The sequence below is a fragment of the Echinococcus granulosus genome, assembly GCF_000524195.1.
Source record: "Echinococcus granulosus chromosome Unknown EG_S00170, whole genome shotgun sequence".
Taxonomy (NCBI): domain Eukaryota; kingdom Metazoa; phylum Platyhelminthes; class Cestoda; order Cyclophyllidea; family Taeniidae; genus Echinococcus; species Echinococcus granulosus.
Window position 1 is genome coordinate 22,518 of NW_020170550.1, and position 26,468 is coordinate 48,985.

Below are 26,468 nucleotides of genomic sequence, written 5' to 3' on the forward strand. Positions count from 1 at the left end.
TTCTCGGTCTGTGGAGGATAATCACAATTTCAGTGCCGTTTCCGTTCTCTGGTCAAGTCTGGGAGCAAACACTTTAAATGACCACGAATACAAATTAAAAAACTAAGCTGAACTTGAACTGATAGTACCTACATCTAGTTATAGGTAGTTAGACCAAAAGTGTACCAATTATCTGTTTATAGAGCACTAAGATTTACCCCCGAGTCTTTTAAGAAATTACACCATTGATTGAATCAATCTGGCCTAATTCCCTAGATACAGACAAAGATTGACTTACCGGTGTCATATCCTGCTTCCAACGATTCCGAGGTGAGAAACTGAGTGCACATTGTGGTTTTGCCCACTTGGTCAGCGCCAAGCACCTGCACCTTGTAGGGTTCGGCCACCTGTCCCAGTGGTCCATTTTCAACTTCTGAGGCTTCAGAGGCAACATTGCTATTGTTGACATTTGTAGCACTGTTGTTGATGTTGTTGCCTTTCCAGGAGTTGTCCGTAAAGGATCGTCTCCGAATCGACCTTGCTGTCTCACACCGATCAGAGAGTCTTAACTCGCCAGAAGGAGCCTTCAGACTTCTCGTCTTGCTCGTCTTTCGAGCTGGTAATGAAAATTCCTGTGAAAGTCGCCGTTTCTTTTCCGTCTCATCTATAACTCCCGTCTTCGTGCGTCTAAAGGAACGCACTCGGACCACGTTGGTGCTATGGTGACCGGGAGAGTCAACCTCATGGTAGACGTTAATCGGAGGGGGACAAACCCCTCCGGAACTGCCGTTTCGTGGTAGAGGAGAGGTCTGTCTTGTCGGTGTAAAGGGACGAGCGGAGTTGGAGCGATCATCTGAGATGTCTTCACTGGGATAATGGAGGGATCCGCGAGTACGCAGGTTCTGAAAACTGGGTGCAAGTGAATATCGCCGTAGATTGTACACGGAGTCACCCTGCATACCGAAATCATCAGTAGTGGTAGTTCTTTCAAATCTCCCCCGCATTGCAGGATGATCATTGCGGTGATGCTGTCTGTATCGTGTCTCTCGAAGGCTGCCAGCACGGTTTCGGTTGATTTCGGTGGGGGCGGCAAGAAAGTCTCGATGAGTGGGCCGAACGGGTGAGTACTCACTACCCGTCCCCATTCCAATACGACAGAATCGATCAAAGTCGTCCTCGTACTCCTCCACCATTACACGCCACGCAAAGCAATGAAAACTCCTCTCGATGCAGAAGTTTGCGCAAATGTCGACCACCACACCATAGGGAAAGGAGCGTGTGAGGATAATTTCTTCTTCAATCGACCAATCACAGACTCGCATTGTGCTCATTGGCTGATTGCTCAAGGCACTCCCAGTTGATGCGTTTTCATGAGGGGATCGTAAATTAAGGATATCGAAATGAATTGTTCCCAGTAGAGGGATCCACTTTATCCCTACAATGACGGCTCCCACATTTGACTCTGCGTTTCATTGTTTCACAGTGAATTGGGAGTGAGTAACCACCCCACTTTGGGGTATGACATGTTCTGGTGTGTTTTAGTACCAAAAATTTATTGTTACTTTTAAATCGCAAGTCTACAAGATGTTAATTTGAAGCTGGTGAATGGCAAGTAAATGGGGATATTCAAGATCCTATCATTGTAGCCTGCTCTAGAGAACCTTAATCTACCAGCCAACTAATTCGGAATTCTGTAGGAAGCAGATAAATGGGCTGTGCTTGGAATAAGGGATTGTTTTTGGTAAATTAAGGGTTTCTGGTAAATAAGATTAATGACAGGTGAAGTGATAATTTGTTTGTGGGCTTGAGATAACTTGAAAACAGGGCAATTTAACTTCCCGTAATCAGGACAAGCGAGAGGGTTGGCATTTTATTCGACTGTTGACTAGTAATTTGGATTCCAAATTCACTGCGTTTCACTACTATGGGCCCACAGTACCCGGTTTTATCACTGGATGCGAGGTATCGAATTATGACCGACTTCAGGCGGAGAATTCTCTAAGCAAGAAGCACTCTGAAGAAGATTCAGTGGACCTCTTTGAAGTGTCAATTTACACAGGTCGGTTGGGATTTACTGAACTTTTTCAACTTCGAGATCGGTGTTGCAATACGTTCGGTACACCTTTTCTACGATGGCCTACTTTCAGGTGGACTGCCAGGTGATCACTGAGCCGTTTCACTATCTAGGGAGTTATAAAAAGTCTACAACTGCTTGCAGACATGAGAAGGGAAGGAAGTGCACCTGTTTACCGGGTAAATTTCACACCACTTTGCAGCCGCCCCTCTCTTCCACTGCCATTTAAAACCCTTGAGCGTACCAGGCTTCGTTGAAACCAATGTGATTTGAGAAGATCTGCCCCGCGATGGCATTCTGACTCATTTCACGAAGGATGCGTTGCATAGTATTGCAAGGAGGTGAGGTGTGCGGTTAAGGAAAGTTGCAATCGTTAGGTAATCACTCAAAGATAGGCGCATTACTTTCGGAATTTCGATGTTGAGTAACACATTTCCGAATCGACCGGTCACGATGACACCGTTCATCGCCACACATTGAGGGCTGCTAGATAGCAACCTTCAACGACAGGCAATTCATAATTAATAAGGTTATAGAAATACGCTACGTATTACGGATTGTTTGCAAAGAATATACTTTTGATGAGAAACGACCTCCACCAGTTCGTATTGCAAAGTTTGTTAGGTGACTGAATGCATCACTCGTTACCCGCAAACAATACACTAAACAACCTACCACCTTTAGAAAGCTGCACTCGCTTTGCGTGTTTGAGTCGGTAACACAAGACAGCGCAACCACCTACACCATAACGAAATGCGCCTTAGGGACGGGAGGAGACGAGAGACATACTGCCTTGTTTTCATCCTCTTTCTAATTCCCACTCGCCATGCTCTCCTATTCCTATTTCTTCATGTAATAATTGTCATTTTTACGGCGGCTGATAAATGTGACAGTTGGGAAGTGGAAGTGAGGGAGATAGGGAAGTGGCTAGAACTGCGCGTTTGGTTACTTGGCTATGCAGGTCATGACCGAAATGTCAGTCACGTTGCAATTTAGTATCGCATGGTAAACATCAAAATATTTGCCTTATCAACTCCTTTTCCTCGACTAGTGTACCTTTAACATCGTATTCCAAGCCAGGCTTAACTAAACCCAAGAGTGTCTACTATGTCATGCTACTTATAAAGTTTTATAAGTAGCGTTATGTAATTTATTAGTACGACTTCATAACCACTCGTACCGTCCCCGGTGAGTTGAATCAGTCCATCCACTCACATCTTCGAACAGACTCTACCAGGCACTGTGGTAATTCACTTTTGCCATGTATCGGACGCCGAAAGCGAAGTACAATCGGTTGAGGTTTGGCAGCGACTACCGAATGCACACATATTAAGGTGAAGCAGCCTGTGGAAGACGAAATTAAACCTTTTATAGGGGGAAGATTTTATCAATTAATTATATGGTTATGCAAGTCTGTCTAGACATATCCACTCGTTGCACTTGAGTGGGCAATGCGTGACGATGGGACTGCTGGTGTAGGAGTGAAGGTAAACTCGGGTTTCATGAAGAAATCTAGTTTTTAAATTAACTTCACAGGAATTTTGGGTGGGGTTCGAAAATCCATAAACTGAAGCTTTGCAATCTATTATCCACCGAAGGAGACACTAGAGTGCTGTGGACTCCCTCCAACCAAAGGCCTTGGCTTTAGTGACGAATGAACAAACTCGGCTTGTACTGCCTCTGTTGCTATCGCGCTTTGACTTCACAACAATTCCAACATTTTGTTCTACTTGGGAAGAGTGAATAATACCAAAAATAGATGCACGTCACATGTCACTCTTTCTGTCACCTGATTGCATGACAGCTTGAGGTATGGGGACCTGTGATGTCTCCTCTCATCCTGACTTTTCTCGTATTACTTGTAAGAAAGGGAAAAAAGTAGAGGCATGAATGCCTCAGAAATGCAAGGTGGAGTAACGTGTCGTTTGAAAAAACCAATGGCATATTTGGTCGTTCAATGAACATTGCAATGGAAACCCACAAAAGACACTTCGCATCACAAGTCCGTCAGTCCCTCAGTCAGTAAACAATGTGAACTGCACGATGCGCTTCTTAACCTAAGGAAAAAAATACCGAGGGACGCCAGGTTGACTGTCTTTCAACCCTATTGCCTGCCATTTGTCAATAAAATGACATGATGCACCCAGATACCGAGACTCGTCCGTGACCTTAGCCTCCCAGCTAACGTAGAGTTGGTCAACGAATTGTTCCACTGTCACTCACGTTAATAGCTTCAGGAAGGAAATGGGAACAAACATGTTACTGCCTCACCTGTCACATCCTTCTTTGGCAAAGAGGCAAACAAATGCTTCAACCGAGGCTAAAAATGGACGGTTTTCTAAGCTAGATTTCAAAAATTATGGTTTGCAAGATGATGTTCACCAACGACAGAATATGCCTGGTTATAGCTGCCACCGATGAGATACTAAAGCCCTTTGAGAAGTGTCGTACACAAAAGTGGGGACCAAAACCTGTTTAAGTTAAAGAAAAAGCCGAACACACAACTCAAATTGGCAACAATAAAGGATTTTTGAACCCCTCATCAGGAGATATGTTAGCATTTTTTAGCAAGCCTCCGATGTTTTTTGTATTTAGGCCACATAAGCCAGCAATGAAACAAAATCCCTAATGGACTACCAAATTTTGGAATTTGTAGAGAAGGTAATAAACCTACAACGCCGCCAATAACAAGGGCTTACTGCGGTCTAAAAACGGGACCGAACGAAGAGGCTTTGAGTGGCTTATGCGATGGCTTAGTAAAAATAATGTCAACTTCTTTCAAAGAAAACATATTGTAAAGTACAATTTTTTATAGAAATCAGCAATCGTGGTAGATGTCACTTATGCTCGTTTGCAATGGCTTAGGGCTCATGCTATGAGCCGGTCAAGACACCGTTTACAAAGATGGAGGGGAGCGGTGGTGGCGAGCCCTTGCGTGGAATGGTGTTAAGTAGCGAAGACCCTTCTTAACTGAGGCACTTAATCCACGCTGATGGGACGGCTAGCCACTTACAAGTCCTGCCTGTTGTGGTTCCTAGAGTTCTCACTGCCACCCACCACAGCGAACAGTCGATTCGACCGACGCGTATACCGCATCCTGCATGCCTAATCAACACCTGACCTGTCGAATTACAAAGCTGTATAGCTGGTAAATCTTTCTGCGACTGAAGTTAGCAAAATACAGCCAGTTATGAATTTAAGGGAGTTTTCGCACCTTGGGCGAAGTGAAGCGGACTGTCTACCCTCAGACAATTTAGCCGGACTGATTGGTCGTTCCACGACTAAACCGTTGAGGAATGGGTGCATATATATGGAAGAGAACTAAGTGATAAGAGGTAGGAGCAAGACCTACTCTGTGCAATTCGTTCTTTCCATTTTTTATCCACGCAGGCTCAGCAGTGCCGGTTTGACTTGAACGCACTTTGTATTTGGCAGCAAAAGTAAGTCGCAATAAAAGCAATCTACAAAAGTGACATCTTAAAATATTTGCTCTGAATAGACCTCTTAGAGTAATTAAGAAGTCCTCAGCCAAATTCGTACTTTTGCCAGAGTCTGAAGCGATAATTCGCACCCAGTCACTAGAGAAAACGGCAGTTAGCCCAACAGGAAATTGGGCGCTTTTCTTTGTCACCTAGACACCGTCTTGCCACGTTCATTTGTGTGATTCCTTAGAAAATATTGCCTGCTGCTTATATCCACACCTTCTCCGCGTTTACTCAACGCCTACAAAGCAGTTTCGGCTTTAGAATATGCCCAGATTGGACAGTCCACCCTCCGAGATGTTTTACAAGAATATCAAAGCAGGTACTGACCCACCTTCTATTAATTAAGGCAGCAGTCAAGCATTCCGCGCCGGTCAAGAGCGTCCACCATTTCGAAATCGTAGCTTTCCGTAGTTGTGAATAATTGTCTACGCCGTTTCCATTCATCCGAGATACGTTTCAAATACTGATCAGGCGTTCCATGAGCTGGTTACGTGTTCAGAGGAATGATCCTCTAGGTTGAGGTAGTCCTTAGCCCACAGATTCCGTTGAACCGCCTACATTCTTAACGGTGACATCCACGGGCTCTGGTTTTTTGTCTCCTTTCAAAAGGGACTTTGACCATCACCACATACTATTGCGTGCACACGCGCAGTCGGTACACTGTGACATGACCTCTTGATCAAGGGTGTCTGAAGTGGCCCAATGGGGCAACTCGCATAAGCCTCCCACCTCCTCCCACTTGGAACAATGAAACTTTGAGGTCATATTCTCACGGTACCAGTTTCTGAAAAGTGAAGATGGGGATTTAGCCGATGATGATGAGACGAATTTGACCTGAGTAAGCAGAGGTCAATCAATCAGTCGTTCAAAGTGGATAAAAGATCTTTTTGACACTTCAGCTTAAATGCTACACAAATGCCGAAAGCTATCCGGCATAATGTAGAGAGGTGACAACCTGGTAAATGTCTTCCCTCCCCAAACCTATTTACTAATGTAGCTGTTGTACTGGAAAGTGGTTTGTCGAGAGACTGCCGAATTACACCCACTGAGAGGCTGTTTTCAAGTCACAAGACATCCATTTTAGGCGCATAAATCACTCCGCAATGTGGGTGTCCCTTTTTAGGCAGAAATTTTCATCGCTTTAGTCTGTGAGTGCGTGTGTGTGTGCGTACGAGGAAAAGTGGGTTGTTCTGGTTCCACAAAACTCATAAATCCACCTCATTACGATGCATTTGCATGCATTGCTACTGCATTCGCCCCAGCCCTTTCCCATGAAAAGTTTGATAGCCTAGGCCATTTCCGCACCCACTGATGCGACATCTCATTACCAGAAAATAATTCCTGTACCTTTCTGCGCGGTGGTATAAGCCTTCCTTCTCAAATCATTACCCACCATAAAATGTGACACTTAGAAGGGTAGATGGAACATTCTGGAAAGCTGCGGAACTCACCATCTCCCCCCGATTGACCAACATCGCGTACAGGTGGACTTTAAAAGTGTCAGTAATCCCCATGAGGCCAAAGCCAACCAAAGTACTATTAACACACGAGAAGGGGAACGCCGCGTGTCTCCGGCATTCAGCAGGTATTCACCGACGCACACACCACACTTCCGACTTTCCCCGACTTGTCGGTAATGGTGACAGCCGCATTGCGACCTCAAGAGTGTCCACAGTCGGGTCTCTTTAGCCTCTAATTCAACTCGCCTTAAGTCATGATGTATTGCTTATCAGCGCGCTCGCTGTTAGGATCTCAGAAAAGAATCCACTGCCCCGTTGATGAGAGAACTAGGCACATACTGGGATGGTCAGTGTTTACCTAATAAGCCTCGCTTGGGTGGAATTTGTCTGCTTGAAACACTCACATGATTAAAGTAAAAAGAGACCCTCAAATCCCCTTTTTCACTTATAAATTGGGTTTTGTTTTCCATAACTTGGCACTAATCCAAGAGTTGATAATGCGTAGGCTACGACGCAGAGGCAGACGGTGCTGTAAACAACAAAACCTCCCTTTGATAGACTTTGTCTTTAAAAAAGGATTTGCGAACCGCACCCTAAATTGACTGCTTTGAACTCCTACGGATAAATTAATTTGAGGCGGTGAATCAAGTGCTGGGATAAACGGACTTAATTTAATCAACAGTGTTCAGGTCAAGCCGGGACTTGTGGGTGGGCTGCTGAAAATAACGCATTTTAAGGAGTATAAACTGAAACTCCACTTGCCACATTGTCTCCTGATGCACGTAGATTCCAAAAATTAGGTCCTACCTACTAACTAGAAAGCTGTGATTTTGAAGTTTCTGTCACCATGGCTTAATCATCCTGTGTTCCCCACTGATACAACTTGACGTGATTAAAGGGTTGGGGACCAGCATCTGATATTCTACTAGTCGGCCAAAAGTTCACAGGTCTGACTGCTCAAAATATACACTCGGAACCCTGAGAAGCACTACAGTTAGGGTTTCCATTGACGCACAGATATACAACCTGCCTCCTTTGAATTGTGTCAATGCCCTACCCCGCCTCGGCTGCATTGCGCCGGAAGACTTTGATATGTACACCTTAGTCGGCATGAGCCTGTTTATGATCACGCAGTGTCTAACGTACACCGTTGTCTGTCTCCCTGTCTAGTGTCATGTTTAACGGTGTCTAAATTGCGCCGATTCGTGACAGGCACACATAACACTTGCTACCATCATGGTGGCATGCCTTTTATGTCTTGATCCTCCAACCATCTTCTCCGTAAAGCCTACAGAAACTGCCGTTCTTCGATTTCAGTAAGTCAGGCTCAAATTTCGCATCCAGCGCTCTGTGCTTGCCACATCAATCCAATTATTATCTGGACTTCATTCTCATTGGCTGAAGACGAAGTGCCATCTCCGGTTGTAAAAAGCAAGCAATGGCACATTGGCTAACCTTGGTACATCTCCCTTATGGGTTTCGTAGCTACTTTTCATCTATGGACAAAGTGAAAGTGGGTGTCTGCACGTTGCTGATAATCCCGAATGTAGTGTTTTCCAGCATTCCCGAACACCATCTCTTTTGTCGTTTCCATGGAGCTTTCGATCCTGATCTCGAACTCCTGATTCCCACTTAGCCTTCAGTGGAATCCCACGAGAAACGGGACTTTCAGTGGCCTTCGCGAATAATTTACTTTGTCACCCGCCAAACATCAAGGCATCCCACAGCTTTGCCCAACACGAAGAGCTGAAAGCTGGTGGAAGAAGTTGAAGCAAGAAGTGCTTTGACGAGGCAAGGGGTTCTCAATCGCGTGGCTAAAGGCAACAAGACCTGGGTGTATTGTTTCAGCTTTGATGACGAAATGGAGCAGGCTGACTGTCCTAGGATGGTTCAACAGTAGTGGTAAATCTGCATCCACTAAAGGTACTTTCCCAGTGTTAACCGCGAAAATTAGCCACCGTCAACATTATAATTCAGTGATGTCAAAAGAACCTTCCATGGTACGAGTACGTAGAGTTCTTAAATGCCATCTGAGGACATTGGATAATCATTGGGCTACCACCAAGTCCGATTTATCTCGGTTTTTTTTGCGTCTAAAGAGTCCTCGGTTGTAAGGTCCGCATACTTGTTTTTCCGTTACAAACAGCCAAGTGTCATCCGACCGACTCTGTCTCACCGACTGTCTGTTTTACTTTGGGGAAAGATCTATCATCCTGGAAGGAAAAGGCGCACCGCTGGCCAGAGTTTGTGACCTAATTCTTGGAAAGTTTACGTACACCTTCCCTTTTGATGATATAAGGCTGTATAACTTTGGAGAGGACTTTTTGGGACTGCGGCGAAGTGATCATGCACTATTAACAGAAATAATGCCACCAAGATGGCGACAAAAACCCATCAGGATTGAAGAACAAATTCATTTGAGCTTAAAACGTAATGCAGGACATCACTTTTTCGGTTCCTTTGACGATGCTCCCTATCAGATTCGCTTTCCTGCATCGGATGTCACCATGTTATCCGCCTAAGTGAGGGGATCTGCGATTCTAACGTAAAAAATCCATCGAGGCAATTAAAAAGAGACTGCAGCTACTTCCCCCTGGTGAATTCCACGTTGGCAGACCGCTCATCTGGTGCGGACGAAGGCTGTTCTGAGGGAAGTATGCCTAAAAGGAGCCCTGTTTAATAAAAAGCAGCCGCCTAGCCATCTGCCTTAATTTAATTCCCCATTCTCCATATCAGCAGACATCCTCATAGTGACCGTCTTAAATTGTTTCACTCCACTGTCGTTTTATAATTGCTACCTACCTTCTTGAAGAGTGCAAGATTAGAACAAGTATTGGAAGAGGATGTGGCTCATCAAAACCCTCCGTTGGGGGTCTCCACAACCTCAGCCATCTATAGCAGAGGCCTTTGTTCTAACGTTTGAGTTTGATATTTAGCAGATGAAAATACAGCTATTGTCAACTTGGAAGGACAAATATCGTTCTCTTGTAGTCCCCCCCTGTTGAGCCATCTAGGGGCTGCCTGAAAGGTCTGCATGCTCTCCACACCCATAAATGGGTTGTAAACTACTACTTATGAACGTAAACAGCGTCCGCTGACTGAAGAGTACTTCATCATGGCGATGGTCATCGAAGTCATGAGGAATGGTCGGAACAATCCTCAGACATCTCCATCCTTTTCATTCGTCTTCACCTTCTTGCAGATCATCATACTCTTCAAATGTGTCCACGCATTAATGACCAATCAAGGTGGACCCAACAACAGTGCTGCCCGTAAAGTGTTTCTGGCGTTTTCAAAAGAAGGACCACAGTTGTTGGGGCTGCAGACATCTCCACTAGAATGACAATTAGGTGGAATTAACGGCGAAGCCAACTCCGTTTCCTGATTAGGGTAAAATAGTTTGTCGAGTGCCTAGGCAACTAGTGGAAAAGCATGAGGGTAGGCACTCGAATACCCTTACCCTCCTCCATCCAGTCTACTTGTTTTTTTCTGTAGAGAAAGAGGATTTACAACAAAGAGTACACCCATTAATATCTCATGAGATGCATTAAAAAGTTAGGAGGACGAATTGTCTCCAATCTGTCTTGGGGGATGAGTCTAACCAATTGGGCTCTGATATTACTTCACGGACAGCCAACTCCATTGTAGGTCAGTTTTAATACCCAGCCCTGAAGGGGGGAGAGAGCAATATGAGAGCCGGAGGGGTATTTATAGACCCAAGTCCATTTTAAATAGAATGTGTAAAAAACAGTGCTTTGAAAAGTATATTTGATTGACCTACTTTTTGAGGAGAAAGGAGCAAAATCGAAGTTCTCAGCCTTAAAAAATGCAAGGAGAGGTTAAAACGGTGGAAATTTTTCCAGTTTTTTGTAATTTATGGTGTTTACTAGCCTTCAGGGCCTTGGCTTCATCTACCAAATGATCAAAAAATGATCGCTCAGCTTGACAGCAACTTGTCAAAAAAGTGCGCGACTGCTTAAATACATTGCAAAGTATGGACACGCAGCAGTCTCTCGGAGAGGTACTCGTATTTCCACCTGTCACATAAATCGTCCCTCGAATCTGATGCAATTCGAGTTTGTCTGGATAGTGGGGGAAGAGAGACCTTGAGGAGAGCGTAGCAGGTAGTGACAGAAACCATCATACAGTAGTGGTTGAGACAAGGAAGCTGATATCAGAGACGAGGCAGTGAAGGCCTTGGTTATTTCTTAATCAATCGAAATCAACACAATCCACCGATTTTCTTTTTCCAAAACTCCTGAAACACTTCACAGGCAGCGTTCTAGCCGACATCTACTTGATTGATCATTATTCCGTGGACACACTTGAATGGTGTGACAATCCACAAGAAGGTGAAAGTGGATAAAAAGGATAGAGATGCGAGAAAATGGAGCCAACCATCCCCATGACGGAGTGCCCTTCAGTCAGCGATCGCGAACACAGGTACCGCCTTCTGGATGGGTTGTTGACATTGAAGGTCCGTCCCTATTTCCACAGTCTACCGCTTGGTTGGGAGTTGAACAGGGTCCATGCCTGGCAAAAGTTGACATTCGGCCTGAATGCTTCCTGTTACGCCAGTTCGTTTGGAGGTTAGGACATTTCAATGCACGAATTCAAGTCACCGGCTACAATAAAGGTAAGTGAATGGTACTTCTGGAATCTCGTAGGTACAGTTTCTTTCAGGCATTAAAACCTCCAGTTTTGTGATTACTTTTAATTTTCACACTGTTTGGATAACCAACAGTCAAGGTTAATTAAGAAGTGTGATATCTTGCCTGAGATTTTATTAAACATGCGGGAAAATTCAAGGGGAAATACTACCTATGAAGTTCAGTAGATCAAAAGTCACAAAAACTTCCAAACTTTTTTCTTTTTTACACAGTACATTATAAGTCTAATAACATTGATAGCCCAGTTCTCCAACCAAATGTTTCAGTGTTGTCTCGACTCTTCCACGCATATTCATTGACTCTAGCAGAATCTGGCGCATCTCCTCTTCCAGCTGAGGTGAAAAAAAAACGACAAATTAGAAACGAGACTTCACCTTGCTCCACCCCGGTAAAATCAACCAATGGGAGACGGGAGGCCTTATTTACTACCTTCCCTTCAGGTCACTGACCTGATAAATGCGCTGATTGGCTGCCTCCTGCGTCTCAAGCAGCCTTTGGTTCGCCTCTTTCGCTTGCTCACTCAAAGCGGTCTCCGCGCTTTCGAGCCGACTTTTGCAGTTTCTTGCCAGCTCTTTCATCTCCTCCGACAATTCTCTAAATAGGTAAAATAGGTGTTTGTTACAGGAAGGAAAGGATTTGCTTTTCAAGAGATAGATCAAGCAACCTCAATCTGGCCAATGCTTCGTCCCGTTCCTTTTCAGCCTGAGCACAGCGCTCCGACCAGTCACTCTCCTTACGGCAAAGTTTTTCTTTTATGTAGTTAATCTCATCTTGATAAGCCAGTATTTCGCCTTTGAGGGAACTGGAAAGGTTCTCGAGTTAGCAAACTTGGAGGCGAACTACAACATTCACTTAAGATGGGAACGGTGAAGGTGTGGGGAAGGGAAGAAGAAGAATGAGGGGTAGTTGGATGTCTGAGCACATCAAGTGACTACCTCCATTGGGTAATTCCGACTACTTCCACAGTTCAATGTGAGGGATGACTTTGGGAGATTTTGGACGCAAGTCTCATCAAAGACAAACATCACCATTTCATGCCTTGAACAGTTTCAGAAAATCATCCCTGGGGAGGCAAAATTTCCTTTCCAGGACTCGCTTATAGGGTGCAATGAAAAGACGTTGGCGTCCCCTCGGATGGTAATTTATCGAGCCTTCGGTGTATCGACAGTTGCTATAACCAGACCCCACAGACCTTATAAAGCTTTTATAAAGAATGAGGGACTCAAATAAACCCTATTAAAGTGGAAAAGCCTAAATTTTTCAACCAAATATAAAGTCCAGACGTCGTAGAGAGGTGGCCTAGTCACCAGTCTCGTCGGCTCCGGGTCGTAGGTCATCAAGTTAAGAGGTATACTTTGCTAGCTAGCTCCACATGTTGCCTTGCGGAGGCTTACCATTTCATGAGCCAAAGCTCGCCTAGCAGAGGTGGTGGTGTTTGCGAGTCTCTTCGTTCCTCTCCCATACATGATTAAAATGTGCGACACCCAAATCAAGAAAGTGATCACAAGGAGCGCCGGGGGTGTAGCCCCAGCAACGATGGCGGATGCAATGTTCCACAGGCGGACGGCCAAAAAAATTTGACAATAAAGGCTCGAGACCATTAATGAATATGCTTGGATGGAGACTTACTCATTCTCGTTTTGCAACTCAAGAATGAGACTCTTCATTTCATCTTTTCGACCAGTCAAACGGTCAATCGCAGACTTTAAAAAGGTGAAAGAGAAAATAAGCTTGACAGTATCTTAGAAATTTGCAATAGAAATTCTGTCAATCAAAACGACTACCTGTAGTTGCTTATTTTCTTCTTTAAATTTCGCCAGTTCCTTACTTTTGTCGCGTTCAGCGCTAAGATCCTGAAACATACGAAAAACACTCAATCATACCATTACACAATACAACTCCAGAAAACAACGTGGAAGACACTTACAGTCTTTAATTGTTTTATCGTGTCTAATTGATCGTCAAGTTGTATTGTCTTTATTCGCACACTTTCTTCTGCTGACTAAAGGGTTAACAGATATAAAGGTAGATTGTTGAGTAGTTAGAGGGATGATGGATGGATGGATGGATGCAGGATGGGTGGATGGACACAGGATGGATGGATGAATGGATGGATACAGGATAAATGGACGAATGGATACAGGATGGGTGGATGGACAGATGAACACAGGATGGATACAGGATGGATGGACGGATGGACACAGGATGGATGGATGGTTACAGGATGGATGGAAGGATACGAGACTAATACAGGGTGGAGGGATACATGACGGACAGCCTAAAGGATGAATGGCAAATAGACAGACAAACAAATCCATAACTACCAGAGCTAAGTCACAAGTGGACAGCAACTAACCTTCAACTTGGATGTAAGTTCACTGACTTCATTGCTCAAGGCTGAGTTGTTAATTGACATTTTCTCTATATTATAAAGAGGAACTTAATACTACTGAATGAATTTAAGTAAAAACTGTAACGTTGAGGTTATAAACCTTGTAATTTTTCGAGTTTTTTACTCTCCTCCTCCAGTCGTGCGAGGGCATCATTTTGATCACAACATACCTTTAAAAAATGGCAATTTTCCGCTTTGAAAAATCTTTTTTACCTTATGCTCCTCCAAAATTTTCGATTTTTCGTTTTTCTCCAAGGAGAGTTGCACTGTCAGTTCCTTGATTGTCTACAAGAAAAGGTAAAAACTCCCCAAGTAATGTCTATTTAAGTTGTCAAAATTAGGTAAAATCCACTCAAACCTTGTTCATTTCGCCAAGAAGGTCCCTAGCATTGGAAAGGCTTCGATCAGAGCCCTGCAACTCCTTCCATTGCTCTGCTACAGTCTAACCGTGAAAATACAAATTGAAAAATAAGTAAAGGAGCCAATTCACATGAAATTAAGAAAAACATTTATTTCTTTAGGGCAAATTTTCATTAATTTATATTATAAACTGATGTTTATATGCGTGAGCTTGAATTGCGTCGAAATCCCAGTTTGAGTGGACAGGAAACAAGGATTTCAATAAGGGCGTCTAGGGGTACGACGTATGCTCACCCGACTGCGTTTTTATGATACTTGGCTCGCCCTAACTGTATAGTAATTATCAGCAGACTTAAAGTCGGTTTGTTCATGATCTTGACCTGCAGGAAAGCAGGGAGTCAGACAACAGCACCAGTGATTGCATGTGTTTAAACACCATCCTGTGCTCATGAACCAAGCTTTTTGGCAACAATGATGTAAAACTCGAGTCTGTAGGGGTCTTTGGTACCTGGTAAAGACCTTAAGTATGGTACGGTGACAAAAAGCTCAAGTGTCCAAGCATCAATGATGATCGGAGCCCACGGCGCAGCGGTTACCCATGTGTGGCACTTGGTCTTGGGCACCCAATTGACATGCTTTTCACGTGAGGAAACTGTACAAGAAATGAAACAGCCCCCTCACGGACAGAGATTAGCAATTTTAAGAGGGTATTGCGCGGTGGATGCCGATAGCAAAGCCAATTCGACTATCCTAGGGCGGCTCAGTTGTCCTGACAAATCATTCAATACCAAAGCTGTTCTCCAGACGCTAGCTGGACTCTTAAGATGGGTAAGTAAGTGCGACAAGCAGATTGTGTCGAATAAAAGTGCGGTTTCTGCTTCCCGAGATTTACTAATTACTTTGTCATCGCTTTTGAGGCCACAGGGGCAAATCAACTATCTACATCTAGGTGTTAGAGAGAGTGCCCAGACTTGAAGTGATGTAATTGACCAAGGGAAACCGTCGGTTTTCCAGAGACACTGTCCAGTTTCATACTCTGTCTCAATTGGCGTCAAAGCGTAAAACACAGTTTTTTTAACTCTCGGTCTTGGTAGAGAGCCACTGAGGGACTCCGTCATTGTACTACCACCGGGTGGCCTGACCTCCGACCATACCAATAGCCCTAAGCCCGACTGTACGTCGACAGAACACATTCTGTTCAAATATTATGCCTTCGTTAGTCTTCAGGGAAGTCTTGGAGCGCTACTCTAGTGGTAGCGGAAAGCTAACCCGATCTTAAAGGGCAACCGTCCCGATAAACCTTAGCAGGTCGGATGGAGTGCATATACTGCGAATGTGAGGACCTGTGTGAACCACTGGAATATTTAAAAATGACGTCTGCCTTCGGAAACTACTACAATTCCGAGTTCTGCAGGAAAGCTATTAACAACTGGAGAAGTACACTACGGGGCTGTCAACTGTACTCGGTTTTTGAACCAATGTTCCCACGACTAGCTATGGACATATGCGATGGTTAACCCATCCTCTCATCCTTCAAAACACTTTCCATACAAGACGAAACTCTAGATGTAGTGGATTTGCCAAGAGGGACCAGTGACGCTGCAGTCCAGTATCTTGGCCGAGGGGAGTACCGGAGACCACGCTCAAAAGAGGAGGTAGGCAATGTAATAGGTTGGCTGTTTAGCTTTCAATACTAGCAGCGAACCACTTAGGGGCGCCAACATCGTACATTTCCCTGATGCTCTGGCCTCCGGGCCATGTTGGTAGTCCCAAGACCTGCTGCACGTCGACAATACATATTCTGACCTAGTACCACATCTTCTTTCATCTTTAGGGAAGATTAGGGGAGCTACACAAGTTCTTCTTATTTGAAACTTTAAGTCTATTTCCAACGCCGAATCTCAAATTTTATATGAATTTATCGATGGGAAAAATCCCTACCTTTTTCAAACCACTGACTAAGGTTGCCGCTAAATTCAAATTTTTCTTTGCTGCGTGGAGTTTCTTCCTCTGTTCTTGTAATGTCTTCTCCGCAGTCATAGCACGTGTGGACACCTAGAATTAAGATAATCCTTTTCTTCAAGAAAGAGGCTCTCGTTGATGGAAAGGTAGGTCTTCAGAGTACTCACCTGGCTGTAGCGTTGGCTTTCGGAGTGAAGGGCGAATCTGAATTCGGCCTCCAATCGGGAGTACCTCTTTTGAGCAGCTTCTAGTCTGTAAATTTGGAGAAAAAAAACTAGTTCATGGATTAGTTCTTCCTAAAACCACAAACAAGGTCATTCTTGCGACAGGGTGCGACCCAAAGTTTTCTACTACAGTATTTCAAAAAAAAATAAAATCATCCCAATTCCAAAATTGTGGAAGCGTATTGTCAGGCCCGCGAATTAGCCAGCGGGGAAGGTGGCAGAGCTAACCACGCAGGAGCAGCCTAGACGAGAAAGTTAACATCGAAGATGAATCAGTCCGAGATAGATAGATCAAGTTCAGAAACACCCCACAGTCTTGAAAAAGAATTATGTATTTCTTTAACATGAAAACGGAAGATGAGTCTATCAAAACAAATGTTGCTAGGGCTTGATGTTAGTGATGATGAAATGTATTGTCTGCACCTACGACATCAACTTGGTGAAGGAGGTCACGAAACCTGTTGGGCAAGTGAGTAGCACATGTCATACGTTGACACTGCTCTTCAAAGTCAAAAGAATTGATGACGTACTCAACATCGGCCTGTCTTCGTACCGCCTCACAGGCTCGTGCGATTCGATCTTGGAGAAGCCTCTCCACTTTCTGCTTTTCTGCCCTCGATAGGGACTTCCTCAACTAAAAAGGAAACTTTTTCATCGGGCTGCTAAAGAAGTCTCCTCCCCCCCCCCCCCCCGCCTTTCAAAATCTGCCAACCCACCGTGGATTCATCAGCAACCATTTTGGCCTCCAGGTGAGCTATTGCATCTGAACAGAGACGATTCCAATCCATTCTTAGGGTGACTACCTCGTCAAGGCTTTGGATGTTGTCCTGCATTTGTTTCTTGGATAACGTAAAAAAGGAATTTAGTTTCAGATCTGTAAAAAAGTCAAGTAATGAAAAATTAACTCAAATAGGAAGCCATTTAAGTTAAACCGGGACTTGTTTAAACAGATACTAGGCATCTATCACCTCACTACATGCAGCGATAGGTATCAGACGCCAACTGTTCCCATTCTTCATAGCCAGCGCAGCTGTTGCGGACCAGTTCACTCAAGATAGCAGGGAGGCAGTCGCAATAGTAACGGTGTTTTTGTATGCAACAGAGTGTGATCATGAACCAATCCCTTTTTCAACGAAGGCGTAAAATTCCCATCAGTGGATGTTTAATTTACAGTGAAACAGCAGTATAAATGTTGCCAACGTCAGTGATAATCCTGGTCAACATTCTCTAGATTACATCATCATATGTTACGAAACCTGGGTACATCGAAATGGAAAAAAACCATCTAGGTAGTGAAAACATGCTGAAGTCGAGTGAAGGGAGTTGGCTATCCGAGGATAATTTTACCGTACTGACAAATCTTGCTATGTCACTACCTCTTTTCAGATAGGTGTACAAATGCCCAAGAGATCCGCGTAAAAGACGGGCGTAGCTTCAACCTTTTAAAACTTATTTGTAAAAGGAGAAAAAGACCAGAAGTAAAAAAGTGGTGGGTTGATTTGGAAAAAGCCTTTCTGAGCATCTCTTGAAAAACCCACCAGGATTTTTCCCAAGCGTTTTTCCAGAAGATCCCGGTTTTGAGTTTCCGAATGAAGTTGCTCCTTCAGTTTGAGGTTGTCCAGAGTAAGGTCAAGGTTTTGGTTATCTGGAAAATTTAGGAGGGGAGAAATTACCAATTTATATAACATAGCCGAGTAAATCAAACCGGTAGCGCACTTCTTTCTCCCAGATCCTTTATCTTATTTATGATACATTCCTGAAACGTTTCTGATTTGGATCTAAGGCTACGTTCCATGTCCAGTTCTGCTGTTATCTAAAAAGGCAAATGTGACTTACTCTTAGTCGCATGCAAGCTCTATAAACCCCTTTATTCTAAGGTGATAGCTTTTAATCTGAACTAGGATCGAATCGGCCTTTTAGACAGGATTAATAAGGGCATAGAAAATTCATACGACTTTTAAATTTGCTAGGCTGATAGCAAGATGAACCCGGAACCTCAGAGCATGCTGCAAAAATTCCAACACTAACTGTCACAAGCCCTACAAAACCTCGAAAAATTGAAAAAAAAATGCTTTCATTAGCACCTTGGCCAACTGTTGTGCCAATTTTCGTTTCTCCCGTTTGTCAACACTAACTTGGATCATTACGTGTCGAATCGTTTTGGTTAAAGGTTGTTCTACCTTATGGGATCCATTCTCTCTGTCTGGTTGAAAGTTGCAAGAAGATTTTTCCTAAAAGAAAGCAGTAAGCCGAGAGAGAACTCGTATCATGCATATTATCGCTAAAAGAAGGCAAATGCAACTTTGCGAACTTGGTGTACCTTGCATGGTACGTCTATGTCACCCAAAGACATGCCGCCTAAAAAGGGTAGTACAGGTAATAAAATAAGTGGAATTTTCTTCTCCTCTTTTATATTGACTAAAGTACCTGCTTCTATGGTTGAGGGGGCTTTTATAATGATTTCACGGGAAAAAGAGTCGACTCTCAGAATCTGAGGCAATCCGTTAAATAAGATTGCTCGGAAATCCCTAAAACTGCAAATGGGATTACCATCCACCGTCAGTGGTTCATCAGCCACTAAGAGATCTTTGAGGCACTTGAATTCCGATAAATCTCTTATCAGATCGCCAATTGATGCCAGCCTATTGCTACGAACGTCCAAATACGTCAGTGGATGGTCATGAATTCCACGCAAGTCGGACAGATCCTTCAATTGATTGTAGGATAAATCCAAGTAAACTAAGGAACTTAAAATACGTCCAAAAAGCCGTTAAAGAAGGTTTAGGCAACAGATAACCACATACTTAAATAACACCTACAGTAATTTCGCAGATATAGAAATTAAAGCACAACATGAAGATTACTAAATCATTTAAAAAGGTTCAACGAAACCCATTAAGATAACTACATAACTTTTGATCACATCCTACTAGAGCAAAAAGAAGTGTTGAAATATGACGTACAAAAACATATTACCTCAAATACCCAAAGTCTCTGACGGCTTTGATGTTATTTGCACTTAAGTTCAATCGTCTAAGATTCTGAAGGCTTTCATCTCCACAAAAAGTTGTTAAAAAATTCGATGATAAGTCCAAATTAATTAACGAAGTTGGGAAAACGCCACGTCCAATGTGAGGTATCTTGTTGAAGTGCAAATTAACGGTTTCTGTGTGATCAAGAAATGGGACATCAGAAATGTTTTCGATATTAGCGTCAATTAAACAAATAAATTTAGATGACATTGAGTAGACACTTTTGTCGAATTTGCTATAACGCCTTAAAGATTGGATACAAGTCCAAGGTTATGCGGGATAGCATATTAAAAATCGTCTCTTTAAGTCTAAAAACTGGGGCGCATCCCCCAGTCATATTATTTTCCAAAATTTTCCATTTAAAGTACTTAAATGTGAGGGAACTAATCTGATGGCGAACACCGGGGAACCCCAAAAATGACTGACCAGGTCATAATACTGGTTTTGAGTAGTCTTTTGGTGTTACTCTTAGAAGCGGTAATTATATTTTAGGACTTGTAGGTTTAGGCATGTGTCGGGATCTTTAATAGCGTCAGCAAACAGTGAGTTCTTCGGTACACATCCTAACCATTTTATTTTAAGGAGTTTAGTGTGTGATGGACACATTAGATAGTCAAGCCTGGACCTAAACATGGGATATGGGACAACACAGAAGCAGTAAGGGAGAAAGCACTCTGTAGGCACTTGACCCAGTAAGTTGGGGCACCTGGATTCCTTCTTTGACATATCTCACATAAAATAACCTTCAAAATAGAGACTATGGCCTGTTAATACAAAAAAACTACTTCGGCTTAGCCGAAGTTTATTCCATCTGATGTAAGAAAGCGTATTTTCGAATCCCCGGTGGCTGCCCTATAGGCAGCGTGTGGTTTTCAGTTAGGTGGTTTTTATTTGTCACACGGGTTTATTTATTATGATGTCCTTCTTATTCTTCACAAATGGCCCAGAACATTATTTTTTTGTAATCACTTGCATGCGAGCTGTCGTTAATTGCAATTTCTCCCATAAACTTCGTTGTTATTTTAGATGCAATTCTAACTACATTTACTACCTTGTATTTTTAGCTCAATTATGAGAGTCCTGCGATTGTGTCTTCCACGAAACCACATTTCTACCTCGTGTGTGGGTTGGTTTTCGAAGGCATTGTGTCGTTATCGCTTTTAATTCCTATTTATCCCTTTTGGTTTCGTATTTATAGAAAAGATGCCAATTTTCCGTTTTAATATCATCAGATGAACCAAAAAAGGGGGTTAACATCCTTGGAAAGCTATACAAAACTGACTCCTGGTCCAACATATCCCCCAAAATTCTTGATCTCACTGCACGAAACCTGCATAATCAAGAATACCACCCTCTATGGTTGCTCAAACACCGGATTACGGAATTTATAAACAAGGTAATCATATTTCTCACAATTTTTTGTCTATTCAAAGGTGTAATATAGAAACGTCCCTTTTTAGCGTCCGGCACATCAAAATGCCGAGGGAATCGGCACCTCTCATCCTCTCTTTTCCGTTCATGATTCTCTCAGCCCAGTAGTGTCCACGTTCCAGAACTTTGACAGTCTTCTTGTCACTCCTGATCACGTCAGCCGTCGGCCCACGGACACTTACTATATTAATAAGCACACCGTTCTTCGCAGCCACACGTCTGCGCACGAGATGGAACTCATAAGGTCGGGCCTCAATGCTTTTGTCACCGTCGGTGATGTTTACCGTCGGGACGATATCGATGCTCTACACTACCCTGCATTTCATCAGCTGGAAGGGGTTCGCCTCTTCACTGAAAAGGAGGTTCGTCGCTAGGAGAGAGAATGGAGTAATATTCACTTCCTATTTTCCACTTCTAGCTGTTTAAGGACACGGTAGATCCGAGTGGATGTCTTAAACTCTTTGAGCATTCGACGTCGGAAGTCTTGCAACCCCTCTCTGTCGCCGTGCCCTCTTCTGAACTCCCTCTTGGCAGGCAGCCTCGTCATACTCTTGAGACCGCCTATTGTATAGAGTTCCAACTGAAATGCATATTAGAGGAGCTTGCTGTTCATCTCTTCGGCAAGGGTGAGTGAGTAGTTCGAACTGTACCTTTTAAACAAACGCCATTGTTTTCAACAGATGTACCAATGCGATGGGTGCCGGCGTATTTCCCCTTTACACATCCTTCGTGGGAGTTGGAGATCCAGACAGGTGTGATGACCGGTGCTGATTCTGACGGATGGACAGAGATGCTAGGCTGTGGCATTCTGCGTCAAGAGATTATCGACCACGGTTAGTCCCCGTTGTTAGCTGTTCTTGATACTCGCGTGCACTTCACCCCACAGTTTTTGCTCGACCTTGTTAGGCGGAGTGACAAATAGGGTGGGCTACGCGTTTGGACTAGGGCTGGAGCGGTGGGCAATGAAGCTATACAGTATTCCAGACATTCGACTGTTTTGGTCCAGGGATCCGGGCTTTTTACATCAATTCAAAGTTGAGACTATCAACGAATCCATCACCTACAAGGCAGGGTCTTTCATTTACCCTATCTACACCAAGTGCGATTATCTTTTCGGAATGATTCATTTTTACTGTTATATTTAACTGGGAATCCAAAGCATGATTTATGGTTCATCCGAATACTACAGATGATACGAGAGTCTTTCATATTAAACCAGGACCTCAAATTTTGCAGCTATTCTCTTATCAATAGTAGTCGGGCAGACCACTAGACGCACCGTTGATCAAGATTCCAGACTGCAGTAGTAGTGGCGCATTCGCGCTGAACAGAAATTTATTCATCCTCTACGAAAATTGGTAATTCCGAAGTGTTAGCGTGTAAGGTGAGGTATGCGTATGGACTTAACGGAAACTACGGTGAAGGGTAAAGTTAGAGCTCTCATTCCTTGAAAAATGCTTTATCCTTTCCTAGGTTTAAAAGCTCCAGTCTGACTTAAACGCTACTCGTAGTTGTGCTCAACATTTTACAGTGGATTAATCGAGTTTCTCTCCCTCTCCTGCAGCCAATAAGTGTATTCCCTCCGTGCCCTCTGGACATCTCCTTCTGGCTGCCCTACGCCACGCCTGATCATCGTCTGGAGTTCGAACGAGACTTCTTTGAACTTGTCAGGGGTGTGGTCGGTGATCTTGTCGAACAGGTCAGCCACCGAGACACCAAATTGGGAGGAATAGTGCCCTGTGGGCAGAATGTGTGTGCGGACTCTCCTTGAATTGCCCATGAGTTGGTTGAAATGTTTAAAAGTGACCGTGTCGGCGAGAGAGGTGCAGATTTCCGCGCAAGTCCAGCTAGCTAGTCACGACTGGAAGTCAGACGCCGCTGTAACAATTGCAAACGAGCACCCAATGAGGTGACCAATAACCTTCTGCAGCTGCTGAAGGGCCATGTTCAACGTTAAGCCTCAAGAAGTACTCGCTAGGGTCTGAGGAATTGTTTATTCCAGTGGTGAAAGTGTTGGGAGTAATAAAGCGTCTGGGCTGTGTTGGTCGACTTTCTTCTCAGATCTTAAATGTTCATTTTTACGATTGGAGTGCATTTTAGAAGAAATTGACCACCGAAAGGGGTCTGCAATTTTCTCAATGTGTGCTCTTGAACAACTGAAAGCGGAGGATGGGTGGTGAATATCACCCTATTCTCCCTCCTGGAGATGGACATCCTTTTCGGCAAAGAGGCGAACCCCTTTCGGATGATGAAACGCAGGGTAGTGTGAAGCGTCGATGTCGTTCCGACGGTGACGAAAGCATTGAGGCCGGACTTCATGAGTTCCATCTCATGTTCATTGATGTAGTAAGCATCTGTGGTCCGACGGCTGACGTGATCGGGAGTGACAAGAAGGCTGTCGAAGTTCTGAAACGTGAACACTACTGGGCTGGGAGAAACATGCACGGTAAAGGGGAGGAATGGCAGGTGTGATATGGTGTCATGTGATGACTTTCTGGTACGAGCAGAAGTCACCTCATCCTGTCTGTGTGTGCTGTCACGTTCGATACCAGGATCTCAAAAGAAAGTCGGCCACAACAGCCCAGCTTGCCCTTCGACCTAATGACACTGACACGCACACCACCGAATTGATCACTTCAATCGCGGGTGAAAGGCAGTTAATTTAACCCCAGTCCAAGAAAACTGCTTTTTTTATAAACCGATGAGGAGTACACACCATGCGTATTCGTGAAGTCAGGGAACGTGTTGGGCTATTTTCTTAGCACGAAGCTGATGTAGGAAGGCATAATTAATTGTTCTTTTCTTTTTTAATACGAATTATACTTCGTTTTCCTCCTAAGGTAACACTGATTGACCGATTCGAGGACAAGGTGAATGCCCGAGTGAGCTACTGCTACCGCATTGTTTACAGAGATCACAGTCGCACACTCACCATGCGCGAGGTGCGTCCTTTGCATGAGGAAGTCGGTAGACTCGCTGAAACGCATCTCAACGTCAAGGTGCGCTGAGTTGTAGCTCCCCCTTTTCCCTCTCCTTCGACCTCGATCCCCAGACAACTGTACAGATGTGTAAAATTTTGGATTTAATGATAGCTACTTGCCATATTTTTGTGGTTAATTGCAAATCGCTGGAGATCGGCGATGCCTGTATAATCGCGTGCTGTGCTGTAACGCTCCAGGTTATCTTTGAAGACGCAAGAAAGCATAGGGAAATAAACGACTAGATGGCTACCGACATGAACAAAAGGCTACGGTGCCAAGATGGTAACCGAAACTTCGGAGCCTTGAGGACTTACATAGTCGAGCCCTTTTTTCCCACTCATCGACCTTCTTTCCAATAGTCGTTTTCGGCGCCCCCCTCTGGGTTGTCTTCTGCGTGACCCAGAGGCCGAAAAACATTTTACACCTATGTCAGTGGATCCAGGGTCTAGCCCTGTCAACTGCATGGCAGGGTTTGAAGGACCTGGTACTGCCTGATGTGAGTCTCTCTTCATTCACGTAGGGGGAGGTTCTTCCTCTATTTGATTCACCTTTTTGGCACAAAAGTTCCGCACAAATCGAAACGGCCACTCTTCCAAGCTTAATGGTGGTTATTTGTCTTGCAGACTTTCATTAAATTTCTCCGTTGAGGGCATCGCTTTGCTTCCACCTTCATGAACTGGTCGCCGACGCATATCGCCTACACATCTTGAGAGAAGGGGGGGGGGGGGAAGGGAAGAATACGCACAGAGGCTATCAGTTTTATTCCTCGTAGGTACAGTGTTGGTGTGAAGACAATGTTAATTGTTGCGGTAAAAGGGCGAGACAAGAGTTTAACAATGGTAGGAGGGGTGCTGAGGTTAGTTTCTTTCCTGGGAAATACGCACAGCCACTTAAAATAGCCACGCCATAGATAAGAAGACAAGAGCAAAGGAGTGAAAGTGAAAGAAGTTGGAAGTTTGAGGTTGTCACTGGCAGGACAAATATCACAATAATTTGGAATCATCAACATTAGCGAGGAGATGAGTAAAATAAATTGTCTACTGATTTATAACAAGTAGGGTAATTTCAAGTCACCAGAGCCAGCCTGGCGGTGGAGGCGGGGGAATAGGGGAGGTGACGGCAGTGGTGGTGGTTTGAATGTACAAATTGGAAGGACAGATTAATATCCTAGGAGCTGTCGCCTTTCGTCATGGCAAGCAGGTCCTTGTAGATCCTCGAGTTGAGGAATCGAGGATAGGAGTCGCGCTGCATCAGGGTGTAAATCTGTAGTTGAGCCTCGTCAAAAGTGTGCGGCGTGGGCTGGGTCATGTTCGTGTTGATCATCTCACGAACCCGCGAATCCAGACTCACCTACAACACCCACCAGTAGGCTTTTCGATGGACTTATACTTACCAACGTCAGGAAAACAACATGATCACAGTGAGGCATCTATTGTCAAAAAATAAGTGGGGAGAGAGGGAGGGAACAAACCTCCTTAGGCGACAGAATGGAGATGTAGTCTTCGTAGATGAGTCGCGCCTTCTCCTCCACCACCTCGGGTTTGGTCTCCTGCTTAAGGTCCTCACAGGCCAACCAAAAGAGGATATTCTCCTCACTGTACTCCGATCGCAGGAACTCTCGAAAGGCTTTCTGACCCACTGCAACACAGGTAGACACAAGAACAATGCGTGTTTCAGATGTACCTCCATCTACTCCGAACTCTTCAATCACCCCTTTTGGTGACAAAGCATTCTATCCCCGCCATTTCTTCCACAACCATCTCCATCCATGGGTGTGAGTTCGCTTGCTAACTCAAAAGGGCCAGCGTTCTGACAACCAGAAGTGGGTTTACTATATCCTCGGCCACGCACTGACAAGCTCTTTGCCATCTCTTTCCATATTCAACACTTTCAGAAGTCAATAATTAAGGAATGAGCATACCTGCACCGTCCGGAGAAGTGAAGCACCTCATGAGGGTGTCAAACGACTCGGACCACGAAAGGATGTCCTCATACGTGGTTCTAGGGGACAAGAAAAAGAAAATTCCGTTCATTTCAGCTGGACGGTTGTTTACAATGCTAATTTGATTCGTAAAGGCGAATTAATCATATACATTTGATTTACTAGCGACCTAGTGACCTGAAAGGTCACTTGGCTCTGGGGCAAATTCCAAAATTTTTCATATTTTCTTCTGTCAACAAAAAACATGTTCACATACCTCAGCTCTAGAAGCTGAGTTTCTGTTCGGTGCGGGTCGTCTAGACTGTGCGTTGATCGTTTGTTCGGCTCGAGAGGAGGTCTGACACGCACGCTGGGACAGGGAAAAAAGAGGTGACGCTTTTACTTCACTGAAGTTCATTAAACTCCCCCCGAATTTAAGGTAACACCGTGGAAGGCATTCCGGTCAAGGAGAACATAAAACGGAATGTTACTGTGGG

The 26,468-nt window shown here is 44.1% G+C and overlaps 4 protein-coding genes across 4 annotated transcripts; 1 reads left to right on the forward strand and 3 right to left on the reverse strand. All coding sequences in view use genetic code 11, as the record gives it.

Annotated features, from left to right (window-relative positions):
• Positions 1–251: 251 nt before the first annotated feature.
• EGR_09827 (hypothetical protein) lies at positions 252–1,310 on the reverse strand (the record flags this gene model as incomplete). Its single annotated transcript, XM_024499076.1, has 1 exon — positions 252–1,310. One exon carries the CDS (start codon positions 1,308–1,310, stop codon positions 252–254), a length of 1,059 nt encoding a protein of 352 aa, XP_024346496.1.
• Positions 1,311–11,892: 10,582 nt separating this feature from the next.
• On the reverse strand, positions 11,893–19,848 carry EGR_09828 (Leucine-rich repeat and coiled-coil domain-containing protein; the record flags this gene model as incomplete). Its single annotated transcript, XM_024499077.1, has 20 exons — positions 11,893–12,000; positions 12,118–12,262; positions 12,333–12,470; positions 13,298–13,371; positions 13,453–13,521; positions 13,596–13,670; positions 14,025–14,089; positions 14,161–14,230; positions 14,274–14,345; positions 14,419–14,502; positions 16,362–16,475; positions 16,550–16,634; positions 17,065–17,240; positions 17,323–17,445; positions 18,145–18,251; positions 18,323–18,419; positions 18,691–18,837; positions 18,927–18,964; positions 19,034–19,353; positions 19,583–19,848. 20 exons carry the CDS (start codon positions 19,846–19,848, stop codon positions 11,893–11,895), a joined length of 2,373 nt encoding a protein of 790 aa, XP_024346497.1.
• Positions 19,849–20,709: 861 nt separating this feature from the next.
• On the forward strand, positions 20,710–24,077 carry EGR_09829 (Phenylalanyl-tRNA synthetase; the record flags this gene model as incomplete). The annotated part of the gene is made up of 8 exons (XM_024499078.1): positions 20,710–20,760; positions 20,837–21,034; positions 21,099–21,431; positions 21,488–21,695; positions 21,750–21,902; positions 21,976–22,141; positions 22,642–22,768; positions 23,910–24,077. The coding sequence occupies 8 exons, from the start codon at positions 20,710–20,712 to the stop codon at positions 24,075–24,077; spliced, it is 1,404 nt and encodes a 467-aa protein (XP_024346498.1).
• A 1,140-nt stretch (positions 24,078–25,217) lies between these two features.
• EGR_09830 (Regulator of G-protein signaling) lies at positions 25,218–26,083 on the reverse strand (the record flags this gene model as incomplete). Its single annotated transcript, XM_024499079.1, has 3 exons — positions 25,218–25,400; positions 25,522–25,688; positions 25,972–26,083. The coding sequence occupies 3 exons, from the start codon at positions 26,081–26,083 to the stop codon at positions 25,218–25,220; spliced, it is 462 nt and encodes a 153-aa protein (XP_024346499.1).
• Between the last annotated feature and the right edge of the window lie 385 nt (positions 26,084–26,468).